At 37.1% G+C, this 27,920-nt stretch overlaps 1 protein-coding gene and 1 long non-coding RNA gene across 4 annotated transcripts in view; one reads left to right on the forward strand and one right to left on the reverse strand.

Moving 5' to 3' along the window:
- The window catches only part of LOC137076135 (uncharacterized), a 180,370-nt gene that overhangs the window by 64,041 nt on the left and 88,409 nt on the right, over positions 1–27,920 (reverse strand). The gene's annotated exons all lie outside the window — the stretch shown is intronic.
- shox (shox homeobox) lies at positions 18,226–26,918 on the forward strand. Its single transcript, XM_067444182.1, has 6 exons — positions 18,226–18,627; positions 19,964–20,172; positions 22,552–22,609; positions 22,940–23,028; positions 24,483–24,698; positions 24,979–26,918. Exons 1-6 carry the CDS (start codon positions 18,375–18,377, stop codon positions 25,066–25,068), a joined length of 915 nt encoding a protein of 304 aa, XP_067300283.1. The 5' UTR covers positions 18,226–18,374; the 3' UTR covers positions 25,069–26,918.

A 27,920-nucleotide genomic window follows, 5' to 3' on the forward strand; every position in this document is an offset into this window, starting at 1 on the left:
AGCGGCTGGAAACTCTTATTATGTAAAGTGAAATTTCAGAGACTCCAAAGTCTGTGAAAAGTGACACCTTCACAGTTAACATGGATTTCAATGTCGCTATCTCGAGAGCAAAGTTTACACTGTATTGCTCATTACATATTATAATGTATGCATAAATAAATATATACAATATATGAATATATACATATAATATATATATATATATATATACACACACACACACACACATATACATACATATATATATATATACATATATATATATATATATATATATATATATATATATATATATATATATAAATAATATAATATAAAAATTCAAACTAGAAATGTTTAATTGTGCTAAGCCATTATGTTTGTTTACACAATCTATACTTTAATTTACTGTACAATTTTGTAGAAATATCTGAGCTCACACTGAAAATTTGATTTTTGAGTAAAGAAAAAGATTCTTCACTTAATAATCAAATTCAAAATAGCAAATATAATCTGGCATGGTTGATATGTATATGTATTGATATGTATTATAATTTATATGTACTGTATATTTAAATATTGATAAGATATGTAATAATATAATTAATATAATGTAATTTAATATAATTTGGTTAAATTAAATTTAAAAAATGCAAAATATCACACATTTTCACTCGTGGTCTCTGGCTTTTGTAAACTACAAGCAATTACACTGATTTTGAACATGCACTGAAATTCATTGTAAAATAATATGTCAAAATCAGATAATTTTTCATCTATAATGAATAACTGGATAATCAGACAAGCACTCTCACTAGCCAAAAGTACTACTGCAGAATAAATAAAATTATGTTTGTATAGCTAAAAAATAAATAACCCTGATGAGCAATAAATGTCAACCAAATACCTACAATGTCAAAGAAACAATAAATATACAAATGCTTCGCTTTATTAGATATTTATACTCCTATATGAACTGAAAGCTCTGGCTGTTTATAACAATACCTTAATTCAGTTACAGCCATATGTCTGCATACCCAGACATATTGATACAACAAAATGACCCTTTAATTGCAACTTAATACAAAACATATCCTGGCCCCTCTGCCTCCAGGTCAGCCCAGCGCGCTTGTGCGGCCAGTTAAAAATATTCAGAAAAGATTAATCTTAATCACAGGTTTGGGCCATGTGTGGCTCAGCATATCCTTCTCATTACCGGGCACGGATGGTTGCTACCTGACTTCTCAGACACAATGTTCCCTACTCCCGCTTTCAAAGCGAAACACAGGCGCTACATTCGTAATAAAGCACAAACCTGTTATTCCAATTGACCTTCTTCACATCAAGCTGTCAATGATCTCAGTCTAGGACTCAAAGTTTCACTCATTGAGGCAGACTTCATGGTAATGGGCATTTGTTTTAGTATATGGCCTTTAGGAAATGGCTGCAGCATTTGGCAAAAACGCAAATGATGTGACAGGGCATTTAGCCCAAGTGCATTTAAAAATAGTAATGGCGAGACAGCCGCGAGCGCTTATGGAAATGCTCAAATGCTGATGCATCCGCTTGTGCTGCAACTGTTAAATCCCATTCAAAATTATAACACCGGCTGATGGTTCAGCTCGTTCCGATTGCATGTCATTTGACCTTTAATTGCAATGAATGTTGCCGAACCTGTCAAATGTCTTGACATCCCTGTACGTTTATGCAGAAACAAATGCAGCAAAAATGCTCAAATGAGGCCCGGTTGCCGAATCCTACCATACCAGGCCTAAACAAACAAGAAACAAAATATGCTGTTTTGAAACAGCACGCTACAGCGATACATGGACAGATATTTTATAGAGCGGGCCAATTCTCCTGCAGCTCTCTCATTATGTTTGTGTCTAATGTTTATGAGATGAGAGTAACACATGATTGATTTAACCATCTGTACGCACTGTACCGCTCCATTAGTGTAACTGAGCTTGCCAGCATGGATTATTGGGACGGAGCTGTTTATGAGACGGACTGAGAACGTTGGAGTTTAGATCAATTTGACTCCTTCAGATCTATCATGAGCAGATGACCCCAAAAGCTCCGGTGGAGAATTATCTCATAATTGGGCATTGAAGTATGTATCAATGGTAGAGTTTGCTAAGTGCGTTTACATTTTGTAAATACAATTCTTTATGGGAATAAGGTGTCAGAGGCATTTATGTTTGCAAAAATCTAATGAAGTAAATACAGCATGTTGAGCTACTTTGTCATATTAACTTATTTTCACACTCTAAAAAATACACTTTTAGGCCTGGTTTAAAAGACAGGGCTTAGGCCTTAGTTCAATTAGGACATTTAAGTAGTTTTAATAAACTTGCTCTCGAAAAAGAAGAAAAAAAACATTACTGGTGTGCATCTCGAGACAAATGTCACTGACATTTTAAGATATGGCAGTACAAGTTGCTTTCAGTTACAGTAGCTCAAACTTGCATTTTTTTCTGTAAAACTGGGGGCTAGAGTGATAAGACAACTCAAATGATCCATACAACTCCCAACTCTTATGCTTTACAAATAAAACTTTTTTTTTTTTGAGTTTGTATATTCTTCTAGACATCACTGGAGCCTTTTGAAGGTGAGAGTTGGTGATGCTGTTTCGAAACATCCTCAAAAAGGCCTAAGTTGTAATAGCACTGTAGTCTGTCATTAGGTCTTGTTAACAGAGTGTTAATACCCCTGCCATTGCAAAGGTTTGTTCACTCCATTTGGTAAAAACATTAAGGATGCCTTGGCTGTCTCCCGCTCCGAAGGGTCATGTTTAAAGACACAGCCAAAGCCAATAAATAAACCATACAGCAAACCTCAGCTCACAGTTTCACAGCTTGGGCTGGAGGTGTTAAGCCACCTCACAAACGTGTGAATCTGCTACAGCTTTACAGCGTTTCTCATTTTCTTTATCAGTCTAAACAGTACATAATATAATTTTTTTACAGCCTGATCCCATAGGAACCTTATTATGCTCTGTGGATCTTCAGAAAACCCACCTAAGATAAGGGGGACCATGGAAAGTCGTAACACATATTCATTTAGAATCTGTAACTGTCTCAAATTGTACATATAATATTCCCACAAGATCTGCTAAAGTCATTTAGAAAACTGTGCAAATTATAATGTAAAGTATAAATGGTGCTGTGGCTACAACCAACCCCACTAAATCAAATATTATTAAATGTACTTCTCTATAAAGCAATTATTATGCCATTTCTATTCATTACAGCAAATGAAGTCACTCTCACTCATTATTGTGTCAAATGTGTTCTATATGATCTTATTTTGTACAACCTTTGCAGGTCCAGTAGATGTGCAGTACATTTGAAAAAAGTGTTACGACACTATATGATATTTTTTAGGATGTATAGCGTTGTCTAAAAGTTTGTAGGCCATGAGATTTGTTATGCTTTCGAAAGAAGTCTCTTGTGCCAATTAATTTGCATTGATTTGATCAAAAACAGTAATATTTATAAAGGTATTTTACTCAGTTTTAATTTTGCTCCAACACGATCACATGAGAATATAGAGTCTGCAATGTTGTGGAATCTATGTGCATATGGAACGCAGTTTTCCGCTTGCATATCATATGCCGTGTATATGACGCACTATAAATAAAGTGTGTATAACATGCACGTGAAACAACTGTGTACCATATGCACACCAAAACTTTGGCCCAAATGTATGCATATGCATTTTCATGTGATCTGGCTTTTTTTTTTACTATGTTACAACTCACTTAGTATTACAACACTCTCTCTTCCTTATGGGTGTTGTAAAGAACCCAAAAAGGCTTCACTTCATCTTGTAAGTGGAATGCTAGAACCGATATGCTGATCGGTAGAACCTATAAATGTAACAAAGAACTTTACAGTATTCAAAGAACAATATAAACAACTGAAAAATTGTGTTTAAGTGTGTGATGTGTCGGTCCATTTAATTGTGCAGTGTTATAATTAATCACAGTTGCTGCAATATATTCATATTGTATACTAATATGTATCATATCCCCTTTGGCGCGCTGGACCTTTTTGACTTCCTTCCACAGAATGCTGAACGTCAGTAATCCGCCTTGATCCTGTTAGGGCAATATAAGTGGAGGAGAAGGGAAATAGACAAGCACAAAGAACGGGTGTCGAAGTTAAAGGCAAACAGACAGTACACTGCCGTTAGTGCCGTGCTGTAGAGGGGCTCCGGTCGCCGGAGTCTTTATGAAATTTAGATGATGCATCAGAAGGCCACAAGAGTTTCTTTGATAGTGGAACTGTGGCTGAAAAATACGTCAGTCATCGACTTAAGCTATGTGAGGCGAGAAGCACAAAGCATGCGCAGACAGTCACACAGCCTGTCTTCTTCACCCCATGTGTCTGGAGACAGGCTGATAGAGCTCCCCAGTGTCATTTCCAATTGCTGTGATCTAAATGTATAAGAATTGATGGTGCCTTCCACCAAATGCTGTTATAGAGAACCTGGTTTGTTTATTTAATGAAGACCGTGTCATTGTGAATCTGCGTCCTTGCGTTTGAAACCGTGGCAGGTGTTGGTGGCAGATTTTCCAGAGACAGGGGCACTGAATTAACAAATTCAATTTACATAATACTTGCAAGGGAGGACTGGCCTCTTCCAGGCTAAGTGTTCCTCCCGCCAGTGTTTGTGTGTGAGAGAGTGGATGTGGATGTGTGACTATATCTTGCTGGGCACAGATGTCCAGACCACAGTAGGCTGGACAAACATAGATGATGTACTTACTTATTGTTAATAATTACTTATTCTTAATTAATGATCATTTCTATGAAAATATTGTTGGTAGGCTGACAGACAGATGCTTTTATAGAATTTATTAGAATTACATCATCTTTTTAGAACCTTATTTTAAAGTGTTACCAAACGTTTTTCTTTCTGGAATATATATATCAACACGATCACATGGTAATGCGTATCAATAGTACGAGTGTGCAATCTCGTGGAATGTATATGTCAAAATGAGTTTTGGCGTGTCTATGGTACACAGTTTTTCGCTTTTGGGTAGGATGGGTGGGTGGTTCATGTGTATAATACGCCATAAAGTGTGTATCATATGCACGCGAAAAACTGTGTACCATAGACATGCCAAAACTCATTTTGGCATATACATTCCACAAGACTGCACACTCGTACTATTTTTACATTACCATGTGATTGTGTTGCTATATATTTATATCATATATATAAAATGTATTTTGGAAAGCTAGAAATATAGGTTTTAGGTTGACATTCTCAACTGACATTAGATACAAAATTGTTGGTTTGCTGCCAATGTGTATATGTGTTGGTCCACCGCAACCAAAGCAAATTTAATAAAAGGGTTCCATGTATTGCCTGTTGCTGCATATTGAGAGTTCAATATTTGTGCAAACACATGCACTCTTGCAAGCACACACGCACACACACACACACACACACACACACACACACACACACACACACACACACACACACACACACACACACACACACACACACACACACACACACACACACACACACACACACACACACACCTCAGCTGCCATATTGGCTGCTCCAAAGCCCTACTGTGTACGTTTCAAATGATTCAATCGGATGAATGAACATATGCTCACCCCTGAATCATAAGTTAAATTATGCATGGCATAATTTGATTTAATCCAGTTTATCGAGTTTGAAATAGAGCAAAATGCAATATGAAACAGACTTTTAATTTATGACCTTTCCTTCAAAATTTGTTTGCGCCGGTCAATTAGGATGCATCATCTGTTCAAGTCAGAGCATTTTGGATTAAGCCAATGAGGCCTTCCAGAAGTCCTAATCACAGTAAGATCGTTTCATTACCAGCGCTTCCCCTGATCATTTTATCTGATTATTCTGTGTGATAAAATGAATGCTTACAGCTCACCTAAGCCATAATCATGCTGTAAATGAAATGCTTTTACCACATAATAATACATGGCCTTATGTTTCAACAACAAAACAAGTTGTCAATCATTCTGAGTAGAACTGCGAAGTTGGAGCATATCAGAGAGCTGTTGGCAGATTTTTACCCACAATGCTTTGCCACACCACTCATTCATCTGCCACATTGTGATGCACGTTTGTGATGTTTACTACTAAATATTGATGGGCATCTGGTGTTCCATTCATCCCCAATCAAAAATGAGCCACTAGGTGAAAACGCTCCATCTTTCTCTCTCGTCCTTCTATGTGAGGGCAAGTCAGTTGGCTTTACTATAAATCAACACGCTGGCTAAAACGTACCCCTGCCCTCATTTTCCAAGAATAAGTGCCTTGAAGGCATGTTTTTTTGGCATGTCACTAGACACATATTAGCCGGACTACTGGGAGGGGGACGAATTTGCGTTCACTCGATATATATTTGTTAATTCAGTAGTGGGCAGAGAGTGCTGGATAGTGAAGTTCTCCTGGAGTGGAACAATTGTGACCTTGTTTGGTCTACAGTCTGAAATAGCAAGCACTCAGCACCTCACTTTTAAAGGAAAGAGTGTTGAAAAACAGTAGGCACAAGAGTCCAACTGTTATAAAATAATGGAGACTGAAATCAATGCACTGCTTTAATCATTTAACATTTTTATACATTTTATATAATACATCATTACCTTTTAGTGTTTGAGGGTTTTCCATGAATCTTTTCGACTGACTCGTTAAAAAGAACCGGTTCATGAGTCATTTGTTCATGAATCAGACTTCAAGGCTCATTCACTAGACATAAAAATACAGCTGTCATAAAATATTTAAATAAATAAAATATGCTTTAATAATTTTGTTTAATAATTTTTAAAAATGTTTCTCTCAAAGCTTTTGATATTCTTCTACAGCTTGTAGATGGAATACCCTGTTTGAGATTAATGTATGTGTGTGTGTGTGTGTGTGTGTGTGTGTGTGTGTGTGTGTGTGTGTGTGTGTGTGTGTGTGTGTGTGTGTGTGTATATAGAGCAAGATGCATTAATCAAACCTGATCAGTTTGTTACATTTAAAAAGCTACAAAAGATTTCTATTTGAAATATTTCATAAATGCCATTTCACTGTATCCATAAAAAATATTCAGCAGCACATCTGTTTTCAACATTAATAATAATAATAAATGTTTCTTGAGAGCCAATCAGCATATTGGAATGATTCTTAAGGATCATGTGACATTGAAGACTGGAGTAGTGTCTGCCGAAAAATTAGCGTTGCCATCACAGGAATAAACTACATTTAGTTTTATTAAAAAAAACAAAAAAAAAACAGTTATTTTAACTACATTTAATAATATTATTATTTGTAACTGTATTGTATTTTTGTTCAAATAAAATGGAGTTTTGGTGAGCATAAGATACTTCTTTTAAAGGTGCCCCAGAATGAAAAGATGAATTAACCTTGCCATAGTCACATAATAAGAGTTCAGTACATGGGCACTGGACAGTCTCAAACACCATTGCCTCCTACTTCTTATGTAAATCTTGTGCACGAAAAACACCACAGAAAAAGAAGTGCTTCTCAACATAAACCCAACCGTGACGCAAGCGTTGGGGATCATTTATATGCACGCCCCCAACATTTGCATCTGTCCAAACATGTGCATTGTCACGAGGAACTGACGGAGCTGAATCATCGGAACTGGAGATGTGATCTTTGAGGGGAGCGAGGGGTGGCAGGAGATGTGAGGACTTTATGTCAACAGTCATGGTTGAGGTTTATTATAATCGGATACCACAACCATTTATTTCAAAATTGTTTGTTTGTTCGGCCCATTTCAAGCAAGCTTTGCTCAGCGTCTTAAACTGAAGAAAAGGGCAACTATATTCCTGCAAGCAGTAAGTAATTTATCCACTTATTGACTAGCTGTTTAAACAATTTCTGATGAAATTGTAAGTTTCTTAGAGAGACCGCGTTGTCTAGATGATGCAAGATGCTAGTACAGTAACAATAGGAAACTCCAAGTACCATACAAAACTAAATAGTGTGTCTATGTGTAATGACAAAGGTTAATATTTTGTATTACAAAATACAACCGTAGATACGTTGCTTACAGATCGTTCACTCGATCCTTCTAGCAAACCTTTTCCACCATATAAGTTAAAACGACAGTCATGTGACAAGGCTATTCATTTTGTAAAAATATGTTATATATTTGATGTTTTTGCATGCTTGTTCAAAGTACATCACAGTCACTGTGTAGCCTACATTGTGACTAACGTTATATAAATATGCAATATCATTGAAAAAAAAGACGAGTCTAAAATGTAGACTGAATGACACTTTAAGCAAAACATCTCAAATGGAGATTGATCAAATGCAGCTTACTTGTTTATTGGTGTTTTCAGATCATCCGTGCGCGAGAGAGAGCTCGCGTGTATATGGTTGCCAGATTGGATGTGTTTAGGTAAAACACCGGATAGTATACAGGTTTTTTTTCACAGAAAAGCTCTGTTTGGGGGATTTAATTACTGAAATCTGGCAACCCCAAACACGCAAGCTCTTTCTCGTGCGCAGATGATCTGAAAACACCAATAAACAAGTAAGCTGCATTTTATCAATCTCAATTTGACATGTTCTGCTTAAAGTGTCATTCAGTCAGTCTGAGTTCTATCAGGACGGTCAGGACTCACAAGCTGCTTCACTGAACAGCTGTGCTGTGAGTGGCTGAAATAAGCCAATCAGAGCAGAGCTCAACATTAATATTCATGACTCTTCCAAATAAGGCAAAAACAGAGCATTACATCCTAGGGACAATTTATAGGGTTGTAAATGGACCGGTAAAACTGTATCTGGACAATTTTTGCCCTTAAATAAACCACATACCCTATATGTAGATATCAGAGAACAATTTAACATATTGTTTCAAATCATTCAAGGGCACTTTTAAAAACATTAAAAAAAAAATTTAAAAAAAAATGTTACTGGCCCAAAAGGTTTATATATGTGTGTGTGTGTGTGTGTGTGTGTGTGTGTGTGTGTGTGTGTGTGTGTGTGTGTCCACACAATTCAGGGTTATGGTCAAACTGAAAACATTAAGAAAAGGTTCTCTGTTAACCCTATAAAAAATGACCTGACATCTTGGTCAGGCTATTGATAAATAAAAACAGCCCATTGTCTTCCCTAAATTACACATAGCTGCCAGGAATCCACTGTTGCAAGATGACACATGTATAAGTGAAATAAATATAGACAGCATGTGTATGTGCGTGCACATTTGTGTGAGTGACACAGCCCCAGCTGTGGAGCAGGAAGAAACAGCTTTTTTCTGGGTGCAAATCAAAGTTACGGAGAGCACAATAACCCACAGGTTTGAAATGATGAGGCTCTTTAGATTAGGGGAAAAAAACAACAGTGTAACGGCGACCCTGCACATGGCTCTAATCGCTTCAAATGAAGTAATGAAGGAGACACCGGCGTTGCCAGATCTCCTCTCCTGTTCTGCAAGGTGCAGCGCTTGTTTGTGTGAATGTCTGGCAATTAAAAATAATTGGGAAGCAGGTTTGCCTCTAAATCTTCCAAGAGTGCCAGTTATGATCTAATGAAGCTTCATTAGCCATGCTGAAAGCTGAGAGCTCTGTATGACAACGGCAATTAGACAGGATCATAGGCAAAATCATTAAAAAATACCCTGGCTAAGATAGCTTTTCACTTAATGACCAATTCATTAGCTAATTGATTTCTTATTAGTTACAGGCAAAAAAGCCTGTTTGGGCTTCTGTACAGCTAATTAACAGCATTTTACACCATTAGTCAATTGCCTAATTTTCAGGAAAACAACTTTTGAAAGGAGCATGGCTGAAAGGCATTGGGCCATTTGCTTCGTTTTTTTCTTTTCCTCAGCATTGCTATCTTACGCCATGCATGCGATCATTAATGTTTCTAATATTAAATGATAGCATTCGTTATCATGTGTCCACACCGTATCCAGTGGCTTAGTCCACAGAGAGGATGTTCTAAAATGAGAGCTTTTTTATATATTACTAGCCAATTTATAAAGACTACGGAAATTACTTGGGAACCGTTGGCTCCTAAAACGAAACACTCAGGGGGCAAAGTTAAATAACAGCCCAATGGCAAAACTCACAAATCTAATACATTAACGGTTCCAGATTAATGGTTTTAAAGAGGTGGTCCAGACCCACTAGGGGTCTCAGAATATTTCCAAACCGGTTCATAGAATGACTTAAAAATTGTGTCGGACAATGGGGGGCCTTCATGTCAAAAAGGCTGAGAACTACTATTCTAGAGCATTTTTTTTTTTTTAAATCATTCGGACTGACTCATTACAAAGAATCAGTCCTTAAGAATCATACATCTTTGAATTGGACATCATCATAGCTTGATCTGAGTTCACTGTTGTGTTTTAAAAAAAACTGCTGTGTACTCAAACAACATTAAATTTAACAAACTATCAGTGCAATTTTTTTATTGCATTTGCGATCACTTCACTCACAGTCTGTACCCAAGCAATTGTTCAGCTGAAGTTTCAGGCACATTATTAGCTGTCACTCTGCGATTATGACCACAGACCTTAGCTTTTTTTTTCCTGCTTACCACAGATGTCAGCTTTTGTTATGAGCACATGTAAAATGAATCAACTTATATGGCAGCTTGAATGTACACAGCCTCAGGAAAACAGCAGCATGTACACTGACAGGTGGTCTGATTGGAGGGCAGTAGTATCCTCTGTCAGCTAACAAAGGTGGTCCAGTTCATATCTCTGTAGTGTGGAGAACTAAAGTGAAGATTCAGAATGCATTGGTCTCTAACAGGGGGTGGCTAGGCTGCTGGAACAAAAGGAGATATGTTGAAGAAGAGAGGCAGTCATTTGGCCCTTCAAAACCAGGGTCCTCTTTAACAGACACTGCCCTGTGGTACCTGTAGGTAAAATTGTTGCTACTTGTAATGGGCTCCACATGTGTGCACACACACAAATACAATTGAGAATGGAATTATAAATAAATTCAATATTCATAAATGTATAACTTTTTTCTGAACTTCAGAAACGGGCTAGTCTACATTTATTGTTACAAATGCTGAGAGATGAAGCAGGGACATGGAATTCACTTGCAAACACAACTTTAATGAAACTACTCCATAAATAAAACAGAAACATCCATGAACTCAAGACCCAAGACACAAACAGGTTGACCGACAAAAGACAAGAGAACCTTAAGCATGCATGCATATATATATATATATATATATATATATATATATATATATATATATATATATATATATATATATATATATATATATATATATATATATATATATATATATATATATATATATATATTCGCACACACGCACACACGCAGAGAAGCTTATCAAGATAACAAGGGAATGGAAAATGAGAAACACCTGGTAAGACTAATCAACATGAAAAACTACAAAGAACTACAAAATAAAGCACAGGAAACGCTTCAACGTAAAAGTCCAAGGACAGACACAGAGCATGTGATATACATATACAGCACGAAAAATTAAATGTCTTTTTTAATCATCTTTTTAAACATATTCCATTAAAAAATAATACAAAATGGTGAGCACATCTGTCAAGTTAAAAATGATGAAAATACTTTTTTTGTAGAAGAATATTTATGCTTTGTATTATTTTATATAATATAATGATGACTTTAAAATGATGAATTGCTAAACTAATAAAACTAGGAAGACTTGCAATAAAGTGCACAAATTACATTAATTAATTTCTTTCTTTTTTTTTCTTTTTGCTTGGTAGGCGTGGTCACTATGAACTGTTATTGTATGGAAGAACTGCATAAATATCCCTCATAATTTCTCCTTTTGTGTTCCCGATAGAAATAACAACATGGGTTTAGTCTTTGTACTGACTTGAGGATGAGCAAAAAATGACTGGATGTTCATTTTTAGGCAACCTATTCCTTGAATTTCCTTTCATGTCTGTTCTACCTGTCTGTTAGCCAATGTTTCAGGTCTGTTTTACTAAAGGGTCAGCGTTTGTGAGCTGGAGAGCTCCTGATCTTTGTCCAGTGCCGGTTCTGTTAGTGGTTGAATAGCTTGGCCCAGGGGGACGGGTCGGGGTGGTTTGGGGGGGGACACACAGCATGACAGATGGGGGTGACTGGTAACTCTGCTGAGGGACTTGTCTACAGATGGTGTGCCTCCCTTCTCCCTTTCCTTACTCAGTCCCTCCCCCCTTCCATCACAACCCTCAGGCTGCAAGCAAAAAGAGAGAGCGAAAAGAGAGAGAGAAAAGCCCAAAGAGCTGCTCGCCTCACCTTGGCAGTGCTGGCCATTTCCAGCACCTCTTCATCAGCCACGCCACTCTGCAGCCCGTCACTAATTAATCTTAATGAGCCTGCAGATCAGTGACTTCTCCTTCTTAAGATGAGTGCATAAATCACCTCCACCAAATGGACGCAGTCCACATCTTTAGCTAAAGCCGGATGAAATTAAAAATGCTGCTGTTTTGAAACGGCTTTTAATTACATGATTGATCAAGTGCAGGATGCGGCATAAAAGCTTGTCTGTATTCATGCTAAATGAGTCGGCAATGTCCGAATGACACTAGAGACCCGGAGACTGAAAAAATGAAGCGGGTGGCATACATTTAACCGCTCATTTACTGTAAGTGAAATCCTGTCGGTCTACTTTCAGTGGGATGGTTGAGCGAGATGAAAATGATACATGTCCGCATTAAGCAAATTAATGTGTGCTATCAGCAACTGCGAGCTTGCTAGGTCTTCGGCTTTGACCACAAGATACAACCACCCCTCGCTCCCCTCATAGATTATTTGCTCAACACATGCAATGAGCCGAGCTTCTAAACTAGACTGCAGGCGGAATGACCTCATAAACAAGAACAAATGTGTGATTTTCTTTGTCTGCCAGAAGTAGCTCTGAGAAGAGTTGATAGACTCCACACAGAACAGCCTAATTAAGACTGTTTGCAGAGGGAATATGTATCTTGGGATTATGTCTTGATTTTTATAGGCATGTAGTACACATTGGTTTTAGAGAATCTAGACTGTGATGTAACCTTTCAGCACAGAGGTTGACAGCATTTCTAGAACCTGGGACCAGGTCCTAACCAATTAAACTAAACTCTTATTTTTTTTCTTTACTTAATTAATTTTAATTCAAGAGCACAAGAGTAAATAAGAGGATTTAACACATTTTTTTTTGCATTAGAGCAAATAGACAACACGTACAGAGTTTGCGTCGGCTGGTTTTGAAGTTTGTAAAGGTTGGGTGCTAGTCTAGCCATTATAACCATTATATTTACAGGCAAAAATTGATTAGTAAAATTTCTGGATAGTCTTTCTGATTACACAGCAGCAGCAGCAGACAATGCTTTCATCCTCCATCAGAATGATCATACCAACATCTTCAGACTTCCACAAACAGCTGAGCCTTCTCAGATGACAGTCAGCATGGTGCTTATCTGTGAATGGGAGGATGAAATGCCACATTGTGCATCTTTCATAAATTCTTTTTCATAGTATTGATTTGAGCTTATTGTGCTGAGGCATTTTATTTCCCTTGGGTCCCAAGCTATTAACTCTGATATGATCAGGAAAGATCCTCTTACTCAAATTCCCCTGTCACATCTCTGCTGGCAAGCTACATGCACGCTTGACCTCCGACAGATACAACATGGTTGTTGCCATGTAGATCGTGGTTTAATATACATGACTCATTGCAGTCACTTGAAGATCTACTTGGTGGTGCGGTGAGTCGGATATACTAACTGCAGAGTAGATTGTTAACATATTTCTTCTATTCAAATTATTAAAATGCAAATAGACCTTTTCCTGGCAAGCTACTAAATGTATACATTGTCAAACGCTGTTCTCATGGTTAAATACTGTATAATAAAGGGACTATAACTTAAGAATAAAGGCGGGTGCTTGTATCATTCAGAATATATCAATATCATCAGAGATAACAGTTCATACTCACATTACTTGCAAGACTGACATAGTATTTTGTCAGTATAACATCATGAAAATATATAAGAATTCATTGCTCCATGTCCCAGCTAGCTAGTCTTCAGTCTCTCGAGTAGACTGTAACTTTCCTTACAAATGCTAAATGGCTAGTCCAAAATGCTGCTGCCTGATACCGACTGAAATCTCCAGAAATTCTCACATGCTTCAGCTCTGCTCCGTCTACCCACAAGCTTCAGGGGTGATGTTAGAATCAAATCTAAAACATTGTCTCTGACCAACAATGCCGTCAATTGTTTGACTCTGTTATCAGCAAACCACGATAAAAACGTACACCTCAACCTGGCTGCTACAATCAGCTGTATCTAGAATAAAAAGCCAGGAAGAGCTTGTTCGGGGTGGGATTGGAGAGGTGGAGGGCTCGGGGCGGTAGGTTTGTCAGAGTACTCTGTGGATTATTATGTTTCAAGGATAAAGTCAATTTAATACCATCAGCCTATGGGAAGAAAGCAGCAGAGGGAAAGGGAAGAGAAAAATGTGGTCTCATGCTTCAGGATTTCAACACTCAGGACCTTTGGCTTTAAGCCCTCATTTTGTTGATAATCAATTTTTGTACACGTTTCGCTTCAGTGGTTTCAAATACACACACAAAAATGCACTAGGCTGAAATAAATGGTGAGAAATTTAATTCAAGACCTTTATGGTCACAGATCTGAGGTCTGATTTGTGTAGTCATTTTAAATGCACATTCTTCAGAAAGAGTATAAAGAGATAAAGTATTATGTAAGAGAATGAGCACAAATAAATGCACATTTTTTTAACCTTGTATATCTTTTTTTCCGAGGTTAAATGCAAACTACAGCAAGTGTAACAAGAGACAGGAGGAAGCCTGTTAGGGTTAACTACACCTCATTATCTTCCCAACATGCCTGTGCATAACACTCAAAACTGTCTGCCACTGGGGGTCGGCCATTGCACTTAATTGGGGGTTTAAACCCTGAAGTAATCAGCACGGCTCAAAACAACACCAAATAGCCACCATTTTAAATATGAATTTAGAACGCATTGGTCTCGTGAACATGAGGGATTAATCTGAGTGAATGAGCAAGTTCAAACGCTGTTATGGCATTTGTCAGAGTAAGCCTGGACTTCCCGCAGAAAGGTCTTGGGTCTCCTTTCCCCTCCACTTTATTAACAAGCTGCCTAACCCTTGGAAGAATGAGTGTTGCTTGAAGAATCACGGCACACATAGCTCAGCTGAAACCGAGGACTGATTCGCTGGCTGAATGATTAAATGGCCTGTTGCCAATACAGAAACAAATTTTACATCACAGCTCTTTGCTTTACTTTTAGGAGGCCACATGGTACGGGCCTCTCTCAAATGGCATCAAACTTAATAAAGCTGTTTATTTGCTAATAATGTGCCAAAAGCTAATCAAAGGTAGGAGAGGAGGATGAACTTTAACATCATACAATTACAAGAAGTAAGGCATAATTACATTTACGTTTTGCATAACTGGAAGCAGGATCTAGCCTGCTGTCTCAGTCTGATTAAGGGGATGCAAATAATTCAGAGCAATTATTTCTTAAAGTGCCAGTATAGCCACCTGCCTGCTTTTGACATTAACTGAATCTGACAAAATAAAAATATGTAGGCCTTTTTATTTTTTTATGGTATGATGTGAAAGAAGAAAGTTGGCCTAATATTTACAAGTGTTGATCCATTGAGTTTATTTAAAGAGGCTATTTGTGTGTATTTTTTTCTTCTTCGATTAAGACAGTGATGTCATAAATTTCACGTACATCGCCCGTGGCTTCAGGTGTAAAATTGTTATCGACATTTCACTAGACGATTTATTTATTTATTTACAACCCAGATATAGACTGTAATCCATCAAACTGTCCGACCTTAATTCGGTCACTTCCAGTGAAACCTTTTAGAGCTTAATTGTAATTTAATTGTGTCTGCTCGCCCCTTAAAGTCACAACAGAAAATATGTTAACAAGGTAAAAATAAGTATGAAATATGCCGTTTAATACGAAACAAGTAATCGTTTACCAAGCTACATTTTAAAAACACGATATAAGGATCGATATAGGCTACGTGATAAAATAATGAGCGACTGAGCGATTTTCAGTAGCCAGTTTGTTTGTTAACGCTGTTTATGTTTAATGCAAATAAATGCATTCTTACTCGGCCAATAAACTTCATCCAAACACAAGCGGCATCAAATCCACACGAGAGAGAGAGAGAGAGAGAGAGAGAGAGAGAGAGAGAGAGAGAGAGAGAGAGAGAGAGAGAGAGAGAGAGAGAGAGAGAGAGAGAGAGAGAGAGAGAGAGAATATAATTCCTGCGCCTTTAAGAATTGTCTGCTACTAAACTTCAGTGACACTATGAGGCAGAGTGATTTACCCACGTACAGTAGTAGGCTATGTATGTATAGCCTATATGTATCGATCCCCTGGAGGCTGTTGTTGATGTGAACCGCACCGCACGTGTAGTGTAGCCGCATCTGACTAATTTCAAAACATCTGCACCAGCCACTTTGAAGTTCTACAATCCGTTAAAAGTGGGCTACATTTTTTAAAGGCCTGCAAGAAGGTGTCACAGCCAAAACGCTGAAAATATGAAGGCCTACCCTTCTGCTCTAAGCTATAATAAAAACAACTGAGAAAGGAGTAATCCAACTTCATAAGCAGCGGTGTTTCAGCTTACTCCTGGAATCTCCCGGAATCAAAGGTGCACCTGACACACTTTATCCTTCCCTTGACGTGACCCTACAAATGAGCTTCCATCCAACATCACTGCTTAAATATGGCCAATATTGGGCAGTTTAAAAAAATATATAAAAGGGAGTGACTAGAGTTTGAATAATGAGGATATGAATTATCATGCTTTTTTTGACATACAGAAAGAAAAAAAATCTCGTTGGGAAGAAAAGTGATTTCTTTAAATGGAAATGTGTTAGAAAAATATTCAAATAAATGCAGTCTTGAATAAGGATGGATTTAATAAATAAATCGCTATCAAGCACGTCATCTGTGAGGTTTACATGAGCGATTTCACACCACGGTGCTCAATATTCACAGGGGATCATAACATCCTTTTGATTCTGCCCTTTTTATTCTCGCCCTGCACTGATCCGTGCATACGATAATATCATAGCACCATATCCGAGCGTCTTATGCATTTTTAAAATAACCACACTAGAAATAAATGCTCATGATTATATCTGATGGATTTATCGTTTTTTATCTTACATTTTAGGAATTCAATTGAAATATTTTAAGAGCATTTTTAGTAGCCTACATAATTTTTTATTAAATACTGTAGAAAAACTAACGCCTTCCATATATTTCTTACAATATATTATAATGACCAGTGGTACAGTAACACGACTAGCGTCGTGCAATTCCGACGTATTGCCAACAATTAAACTGAAACTATTGCAAAGGCGCCTGGACACTTTGTGCTACAATCACACCAAATGTTTTATTTTCTTTGCTCATGTACTATATTAGATTAAATGTAGCCTATTTATAAATTATATAGTCCTATTTGGATAACTTTTTTTTTATATTGTTGAAAAAAAAAGAGTCTAATAACAAATAAAAAAACATAAGCCTTTGGGACACAACTATAGCCAACTGGACAATCAACTGTATGGAAGCGGCCAGTTTATAATATCATATTAAATTCATCCTATAATAAATGTATGCCATAAATATTCTTTCTATGGAATAATATAAAAAATATATATAACTAGCTACATTTAATAAATTATCCTTTTTATTTTTTAAATAGCCCGTATTACTTGATTTAGCCTATTAGGTTCTCAGTGAATAGGCAAAAGCTGACAAACTAGTAAAATTAAAAACTGAAAATAATGACTGGCGATACAAAGATTCAAAAGTTGTCAGCAAATTGGACGATCCCTGCAAGTTACCACCACCTACTCTCGCTTGAATTGTTTCTCTTTCTTCGATTGGCAAATTCTCGATAGCCTCCGTCCATGTTAACGTCAATATACCAAAACGAGCTGATAATGTCATGCTGCAATATTCATATCCTCTAATTGCGTCAGTGAAATTATCACAGAATTAATTAAACACGGTTCCCATTTCCAATTGACCACACGGCACTGTAGGAATCCTAATTAATTATAATTAAATTAAGGGGACTCCATCCAGTGCAGAATTGATTTGAGGAAAAGCCGCTGAAAGTTGAATTCAGAAGCGCCTGTAATGACTCCAGACATGATGGCGATGGGGGCCGGGCTGAGGTGGCCGTGTATAAATAGTGTGATCTGAAAAACACAGACATAACAGCAGGAGTGATCTAAACCTTCTACACGCAAACATATCGCCGAAATCACTGTTGAGCAGACACAAAGATTCGCGTTAGGTTCTTTTTAAAGTGGATTTCCGTTATCAGCCATGGAAGAACTCACGGCGTTCGTGTCGAAATCCTTCGATCAGAAAAGCAAGGAGAGCAGCAAAGAGAGCATCACGTACAGGGAAGTTTTGGAGAGTGGTTTAGCCCGAGCCAGAGAGCTGGGAAACTCGGAGACCAACCTTCAGGAGATTACAGAAACCAACAACAACCATTGTCCGGTACACCTTTACAAGGAGCACGTAGAGCTGGAAAAGGAGAAATTGAAGGAGTTTAACGTGTCACGGGCTACTGACGGTGAGTTGCACGCAAAGTGTAATAATGTGTTTGGCTGGAGGCGCGTTCGCAACTAGGTTTTCGCGCAAATACGTTTGGCGTTGTTGAAATGTCGATAAAACCTCAATTAGCCTACTGTACATTGAGGTCATTTTCACTATCTTAAAGAAAGATTTCGATTGTGTTAAGAGGCTAACTAGCATGCGAGTGGAGAATTTCAAGCTGTATTCAGCTGATGCAATGGTTATGTCTGTGCCGTGTAAAACTGCTTTCTTTTGTAAAAGAACAGAAATACACGATAGGCAATTTGAAGTAAAAGAATAACAAGAAATGTATAAAAACTTTCGTCTGTCATCACATTTGAGGAATTAAGAGTCAAAACAATAGGCCCCTGTCTTGTCAAATTTGAGAGAACGATCTATCAATTTATTCCTTGGTCCTAGAATTGCCAGGAAATGACTAAAGACACGTATTTACTCTTTACGTACTAAACATTTAAGTAAAAAAGAAAAAGAAAAAAAAAGATTACAATTTAACATAGAGACATGCATGTGAGTGATAATATTTGTGAGATATTTTAATTTAAAACGTGTTTCCTTCAGAAACCGTAAAGACGTTTAACGACAATCTTGGCAGGCCCATGACAGTTTGTTTTGGAATACAACGTCTCAATAATAATAATAATAATAATAATAATAATAATAATAATAATAATAATAATAATAATAAACTCAGTCATTAATACATTTAAAAATAAAACAAATATTAATTTCAAAGAATTCATAGAGAAAACAAATGGTTGCAGTAAGATTAAGTTGTGCAATTTTTGCTTTCCAAAACTTGCAAATAAGCTAACACACTTTATTATTATTGCTGTTATTACCTAAAAATGCCCTGGAATGAGGATCAAGCTCTTTCATTTTTTTAACAAGTGTAAATAATGATCTTTGTAAACTTCTAATGTCTCCTATCTTAATGCCATTTTAGAATTACACAATGATCTAATCTATTTAACTATATCCCTTAAATATAGCTAAGTATCTGCCACTTACAATTTTACATATATAAATATCAAGAATAATTATGGTTTTAATTCCAAGTCTGTTTTATATTATTTTATAAAGCAGCAGTGAGTGATTGTTCATCTCGGATTTTATGTAAGCTAACAAAATTGTTTTCATTTTAAAGATAAAGTGTAGGCACATCACATTAATTAGATTTACAGTATTTAGTCTGCCTATTTTCATTAGAATTCTCGCCATCTGCAAGTTGTTAAAAACTCGTGTAGGTAAGCTAATAAACACACGCTTTTAAATAAATGCTTTATTGATGTGTTCATGTTGTATTTTTTTCACAGGAATTTACGACTGCAAAGACAAGAAGGAGGATGTGAAATCAGAGGACGAGGACGCACAGAGTAAACTGAAGCAGAGACGGAGCAGGACAAATTTTACCTTAGAGCAGCTGAATGAACTGGAGCGCTTATTTGATGAGACGCATTACCCGGACGCCTTCATGCGGGAGGAGTTGAGTCAGAGGCTGGGGCTGTCTGAGGCCCGCGTGCAGGTAAGCTTGCGTTCAATTCCTTCATTCATGTTTTTTATTGTTTCTAGTTTTTAAAAAAATGATTTAAAAAAAATCTATTTTACAACAGACAAAACAAGCAAATATCAAATATGACTTAAAATATGAATAATTGAAAACATTACCAGAGAGCGTGTAGATTAATTTTTTAAACGAATGCATCTTTTAGTGGAAATGCAAATAAGCTGAATGTCAACTGGGGGTTCTGTGTCACATTTTCCATCGTTTTACGCACAGTATGTTCTTGAAATAGTTTAGGCCTAGCTATACGCGTATGTGAATAGCCTATACAACAGGAACATTGCTCGATCAGCACAATGGAGACAAATAATGTCCACGGAGGTTATTCATAATCTTTTTATTGATTTTATATATAATATTAGCAAGTAATAAATACTAAGTCTGTTAGCTATAATAGCGCTTTGGGGGTGTTTGTGTTCATATGCCCAAAGGAGTTTATGACGCTGATAGCTTACGTTGAGAGTTAGTCCTGCAAATTAAGTTTTTGTGTTATCCGTTTATAAAGTTAGAAATAATAGGCAATCTATTTACAAAGTACTGTGTCAAACACTTCTTAGGAAGACGTTTTTTGTTGTACATGAGTGAACTGGCAATTGAAATATAATAGTAAGTGTGGTCGCTAGGCCTTCATTCCGCCCACACATTTGCTTAAGTAGGCAAGATTAAATTTGTATATCACACCATTCGCCTGAGATGTTTAACGTTTGGAGACAGTTGTTGTTATATTCACTCACACACAAAGCATTTCTGTTATCTTTCGATTTATGCGGGATCAGTTTCAGTGGTGGGTGTGGATATGAAATAGCCTTTTAGTTCCTGCAGCAGCAGCTATATTCAAAGGAAAACTTGCTTATGTGCTGCAGAAAGATCTAACCACATCATTAAAATTAATGAAGAGATTGAACCGCTGCTGCAGGGGATACCTTCTTATGTCACTCACCTCATTTTCTCCAACCTCATCTTTGTAATATCTGCCATTGTCTTGATATACTGTTCCTATAAAAATGTATTAGGAATAATTCAATTCGCTCTTAACTCCTACAGTGACATACCCCGTGTTACAAAATGTAATGGGAAAACAAGTAACATTGTTTGCCAGTGTGACAGCTTGCAAGCATGTTATTTTTTAATGTTTCAGAAGCGGAGGCGAAATCAGATTAAAAGAGGAGAGCAAAGAATAGGTCAGAGCTGTGATTTGATGCAACCAAAAATTCATACTGCGTTTAAACTGTCTCACACAACGACTTTTTTTTTTATTATTATCACATTTTAAATTTCGCTGAAAAATCTGAGTTAAACGCAATGGACGTGAGGTTGATATGAACCTGCTACCATATACTGTTCTATAGAAGCCCCACGCCGACCAGCTGTCAAGAATCTAATTGAAAGTTATGAGACCTCAGTGAGGAGAAGGCAGTAATTCAATTACGACTAATATCTTTCGGTTTTTGGTGCAGGGCTAAATTAAATGTCATTATTCACTGTCTCTAATAAAAATCAAACGGAAATCAGATTAGGGTATTTGTGAACCGCATCATTGAGTGGTCCTTAATGAAGAAATAACTGTCGAAACCAGTGTAGCTCACTTTCCCTATAGCATAGTGCTGGATAATTACAATCGATCAAAGATTGAAATATGATGCATTCATGTGGCGCACTGTAGCCTAAGTCACACAGGGACTAATAATAATAGTAATAATAATAATAATAATAATAATGTAAAACTGTCTTTCAAAAAACAGGTTGACAGACCACTTGCTTTTAAATTTTAATAAGTGAGTGTGAGCGTTGAAAAAGCAGCGTTTATAGCCTGCATGATTTAACGGATGACCAAAGCGAGTAAAAACCTCTCAAAAAAAGCTCATAGCCTATGTGAAGCAGAAAATGTATTTAATACAATTTTAAAAATAAAAATAAAATAAAAAAGTAACCTAGCTATATTTCACCGATGTAATATGGTGCTTGTAGGCCTAAAATTTAATTCACCAAAAACAGGAAGGAGAAAAAATGTAAACTAAAATGTAGAATATAGTAGACAAAGATTAGTCTACATAAATAATTAATTTGTTTAAGAAATATATAAACTGCAATATTAACTATGAGTCAGAGTGAAAATGAATAAAAGAACTTGATTTGCAATTAAAGTGTTTAAGTCTAATAGCCTAACCTACAAATGATCGGAGGCATTGTTATTTTCTCTCTCTCGGTAATGTCGGTTCCAGGGCAAAAGCGAGTAGGCCTAGATAACAAATGTGCATCTTTATTTTTATTTTTTTATATATTTTTTTGTGAATGGTGGTGAACACGATTAAGCATAACCGTGTTTTATTTCTTTTTTAGGTATGGTTTCAGAACAGAAGAGCAAAATGCCGAAAACAGGAAAATCAAATGCACAAAGGTAAAATGCTTAAATAATAATTTAATAAATAAACATGTTACTAAATAGACTATGTTTTGTGTAAACATTAGGCTATATTTTATTATTTTATGCAATTTAAATTTTAATTTACGGGACATGACCCAGTTTGGAGTAGCCTATCCTGGGTGCTCGTGAGCCAACAGCTCTTGTAGCCTATGTCGTGAGCACGTGCAAACCACTGTGAACCGCAGCTATGACAACACGCCATTTTATAACTCATTACATTTTAAGCTTAATGTAAATGGCGAAATCATCTACACTTAAAAAGCATCATGACTAACCTTGCTCATTTATTATTCTTTTATTCAGGTGTTATTTTGGGCACTGCGAGTCACCTGGACGCGTGCAGGGTAGCTCCTTACGTGAATATGGGCGCACTCCGAATGCCATTTCAACAGGTAGGATTTATGAACGTTCTTTCAGATATTCTGTGCTTTCAAGTGGTCGCACATCAATAACAGCATACATCCAAATGCAAATGTGTAGTTCAGTCGACTAAATAAACGTCTCCCCCCATCTAAAAGTAGCTATTGGCCGAGAAATGTTTAGGCTTTGACAAACAATCCGATTTGACACCAGTCTCAATGCGTCGTGCGAAGGGCGCGAACCTTTCACCTCCGGGACCCGATGAGAGACGAATGAGATAAGAGGGACCGCGAGACATTTCATCTGGTGGTGAAGAACTGTCTGCATCACCCAGACGAGAGAGCAGCCATAATTAAGCTAATAGCACAGCGAGGGGAAGACAGATAAAAGAGATTATGAAAGAGAGGAATAACGCACTGATGGTTATTGGCACTGAGCAGCATTGGCAGGGCTGAGGCGTGAGGACTGCATACTGAACACCACAAATGTCCACCACCTGTTGTTCTGACTGCCCCTGAAGTGGGGTTGCACAGTCCAATTTGACTGATTCGTGGAGACACTGGAGCAATGGCCTGCTTTAATTTTTATGAGTATTTTCACACAGAGTTAATTAAAACAAATGCAAGTGGCAATGATAAAGTCAGAAGGCCTGTGGTTAGAAATCATGAGTAGCAAAGAAACTCAGACGAGACAGGCTGTATTCATACCTGATTATTTTCCAAAAATAACAGGCTACCAGCTCTGACATTATTTATCCTCCTTTCAAAGTAATCTCCCTATGCTTCATATTCACGTGGAAAACAAAAAAAAAGAAACATTGGTAAAACATTCGTTTCCAGTGTCAAAAACTTGTGCTGCTTGTCAGATGTTGTATTTTAGTTGGACCGCAAAATGTAAAGCTTTGAAATATTTATGATCCCTGTGCAGAGAAAGATACATGAGAAGAATACTAAAAAAGAAAATAAAATATAAGTCACTTTTTAAGTCGGCGGATGTCTAATTTTCACCTCATCTTACTGAAATAATTGCTAAGAATCTGCAACCTGATATTTTATGCTGCCTGCTTAAATCTTTTTTTCCCCCTAGGAACTATGCGAATAAATATTTATATATATGAGAATGAATATTTTGGGTGCGAAATTGTTTATTTATGCCATTGAATATATAATTAAGATTACATGATGTTGCAGCTTTTAAAGGTTGTATGGAAAGATTCAGTGCGAATCAAACTAATATGCTGAGATTTGCAGCTGATGGAAGCTCTTTGACTATTAAGCTGTCTGAACACATTGCATAATTCAGCTCAAGATCAGATGAAAAGGAATGCACTGAGTTGAATGAGTGAGCGAGTGAGTGTTTTCACTGAAAGCACAGTTAGTGAAAAGCTTTGGAGCGGTGTCCGAGCCTGAAAGCGGATCCCTACCGATCCTCGAGCTGACCCCACAGCCGCTGACTAACTCCGTGTTTGTTTTTGCTCGCCCTGCAGGTCCAAGCTCAGTTACAGTTGGAGGGGGTCGGAACACACTCCCATCCTCATCTGCACCCACACCTCGCGGCCCACGCTCCCTATCTGATGTTCCCGCCCCCGCCCTTTGGATTACCGATCGCGTCGCTGGCAGACTCGGCCTCTGCGGCGGCCGCCGTGGTAGCGGCTGCCAAGAGCAATAGCAAGAACTCCAGCATCGCCGACCTGCGACTCAAGGCAAGAAAACATGCCGAGGCGCTGGGACTCTGACCCCCATGGGCTTCTCTGCTGCTCTGAACTGATAATTGCTTCTAACACAAGACTAAGCCTGTGAAAAGGCCGTGACACTCACAGTTAAAACAAAACAAAATAAAAACAAAAGAGAAAAAAGGGGTGTAAGGGGAGAGAATGAGAGAGAGAGAGAAAAAAGTCACAAAAAACCAGCTGCCAAAACAAACCACTTGTAGAGAAAGGTAATTAAATACCAATGAATCACCTTTTACTTTTCGCCCAACAGGCAGGACTTCTTGGAGGCCACTGGCTCAGCCCTTTCCAGGCACAGATCACAGCCCCAGGACCATACAAAAATGTCTGGATGTCTGTCTGAAAACCAGCGTTTAGGAGAGAAGACTTTTAAAAAAAAGCAAAGGCAGACACAGAGTGAGGCTAGAGGTTGTGTTTTTACGGACAGACACTGAAACTTTGGAATCTCAACCTCAAAGTGAAAAGAAAGAGACGGCCATATTTGCCTCGCTCCTACCACTGTGCCGCTGCCTAGTGCACGTGCTCAAATGAAGGATAGACCTATTGGGGCTGGCCTCCATTGTAACTGACATACATCTATGTTGATCACTGCCATGATAACCCTCCACTACAATTCATATCTAAAGCTGTTATTTGCATTTTTTATTTAGTTTTTTCTCCTTTTTTTGTTCATTCTGCTGTGGACAAAGACTGGAAACAGCAGCACAATCGCCTGGTTTTTAGTGGAATTCTTATGATTCGTTCTGTTTTGGGAGGAAACGTTACATTGCTGTTATTTCCTTCTGGGCATGTGTATGGACTTTTAGCTTTCATTCTCATATTTTGTGCTCTCTTTTTTATGTGATGTGTCCTGGAATAGAAGTGAACCTAGCTTTTGCACTTCAGGTCTTGTTTTAAGGCGTTTACAATCCTTAATGCAAGATATACTACTTTTATGTAAGGGGGAAACAAATTTGGCTTTCGTTTAGCTGAAATGCATTTAAAATCACTTTTTTTGTTTGTTTCAAAAAGGATAAACAGTAACTGCAGCTTTGTAATTTAACATTTTAAGAAACATCAGTTTAACTGAAATGCAATTATGTGCAGTTAAGTGCAATACTGTAAATATGGAAAACGTAATATAGCGGTTGATGTTTGCTAATTAAACAATGATTTTTAAACTGTTGGGATTTTGGCACTGATGTCGATGTGTTGAAAGTTCTTTGCCACAAACACATCTTTAAAAGCTGTGTAAAAGATAATTTGCTGACTCATTTGCAATGTGCCATAACTCCCCGAAGTTCAATGGTATTCAAATATAGTTTTGTACATGTTCATTTAAAAAGATATCACCTTAAAGCAGACAAGGAAGAAGTTCATTTGACACTGTACAAAAATGCTCTAGGTTCATGGGTCATAAACGCGTCTGGTTTTTAACATACTAAATCCACCAAAGACAACAATTTGATCACATTATTCTATTAGGTAGATTTATTTCATTTAATGCTCCAAAATCATTTACAGTATGACATGCGTTTTAGCAACTGCATACACAAGTCTTTTTTCGCCATATAAACAAGAAGAAGCCGTCATGAAAACATCAAATTGAATACAAAACGCTGAAGAATTTGTTACTAATGTAACAAAAACAGTATTATTTCCATAACCGTACTATGAAACAAATTGCCAGTTCAGACATCAATTGCCTTTGAACTACAGTAGTAGATCTCAGTCAGGTCTACCTCTAACAGTAAACGCTACATTGTGGGCTGTTTTCGTTGTTCACCATTACGGTTGTTTAGGAATGTTTCTGTTTCTTTAATTGAAGTCATAGGTGCTTTTATTTATTATTTTATCTGAAAAGTTTATAAATGTTAAATAGTCGAATTTCAAGTGTACATATTTACATGGCTTTGCATTTATTTTTATATATTTTTTAAATGTTAACATTTGCAACAACAAACGTGTGACTGCAGTACATTTGTTTGACTAAAATGTAGCGTGTTTGAGTTTACAAACATTTCAGGGATGGTGGATGAAATTTTGTGTTGAGATTTTCTTGATGCTCCAAGGAATTTGTTGTATCCCATCATATTGCATATGCAAGCATGCCCAAACATGATTCGCCATTGAGTTTTTTTCTGTTGTTTCACTAAAAAAAGAATGTACATCTTGTACAAGTAATCTATCAATAAAAGTTATAAATATTTGTAAGAGAGTTTGTAAAACTTTGTGGCCCTCTGAAATGTTATGAATAAAGGTTGCTCTGGTTCAGACACGTTCATATATAATCCGCACATTATTACTACAACTAAGACTCTTTTTGGAGGAGCCACGATAACATTATATCTGAAATTTGTTTGTTTTAAATGAAATGAGAATTTTCTACCATGACAGTGAAACTATGGCACAGCATTAGCTAAAAAATGTCCTGACCAAAAATGTACAAGGTGCAATGTACCCTCCATATCTATCTTAAACTAACATCACAATCACATCTGACTTTAGCAAGCTTTTTCTGGAAGGCTTGTTGCATCTGGAAACCCTAATCCAGATGTGTGTACACAAAGTAATTACAGCAGGCAACATAGTGGCTTTTTGTCTAAATCGCATGGAGAAATTAGCCCAAATGGCGTCCTGTTGAGCAAGTACCCCTAAAAGGTCGGAGCACGTTTAATTTGTAGCTTCGCACTCATACATCAAGATGGAGTTATATACGCAGAGGCTGATACCCGCACATTTAGGTACTGACCTCTGGCTGGGGTCTGCTGGACGAAGCAGAACATAACAGCATCCTTTTATGTGCACTAATAATTGGCAACGTAGGACCGCCATCAATCAAGCCACACTAAGTCCCGGTTTCTTTTTCAACATGCGTAAACACACAAAGGTATTTATGTTGGCCACAAGTCACAAATAAAGACAAACAAACAGCCTATGAAAGAGCTTAATTAAAAGTAAACCAAACTTTTTTTTTATTGAATCAAATGTTATTGCTCGCACTAAAAGTGACTAGCATTTTATTGCAATTGTATGGCTGACAATACTAAAGCTGGCATACTGTTTTGTTTGAATTGAAACAGGCAAATGCTTAAGAGCCTATGATTGCATCATTGTTGCAGTGATAATTATGTTTCTAGCATTATCTAGCGTTATATGTTTGGTTCTTCTAAGTTCTAGTTCTTCTAAGCCTAAATGATTTAGCTTTTCATTTCT

This window comes from Pseudorasbora parva, chromosome 5 (assembly GCF_024679245.1).
Source record: "Pseudorasbora parva isolate DD20220531a chromosome 5, ASM2467924v1, whole genome shotgun sequence".
NCBI lineage: Eukaryota > Metazoa > Chordata > Actinopteri > Cypriniformes > Gobionidae > Pseudorasbora > Pseudorasbora parva.

Bases quoted from the DNA above. Each gene is read 5' to 3' on its own strand.
- shox (XM_067444182.1), top strand. From the start codon at position 18,375: ATGGAAGAACTCACGGCGTTCGTGTCGAAATCCTTCGATCAGAAAAGC. The intron at 18,628-19,963 runs GTGAGTTGCACG...TTTTTTTCACAG, and splicing joins CGTGTCACGGGCTACTGACG to GAATTTACGACTGCAAAGAC. The intron at 23,029-24,482 runs GTAGGATTTATG...CTCGCCCTGCAG, and splicing joins TCCGAATGCCATTTCAACAG to GTCCAAGCTCAGTTACAGTT.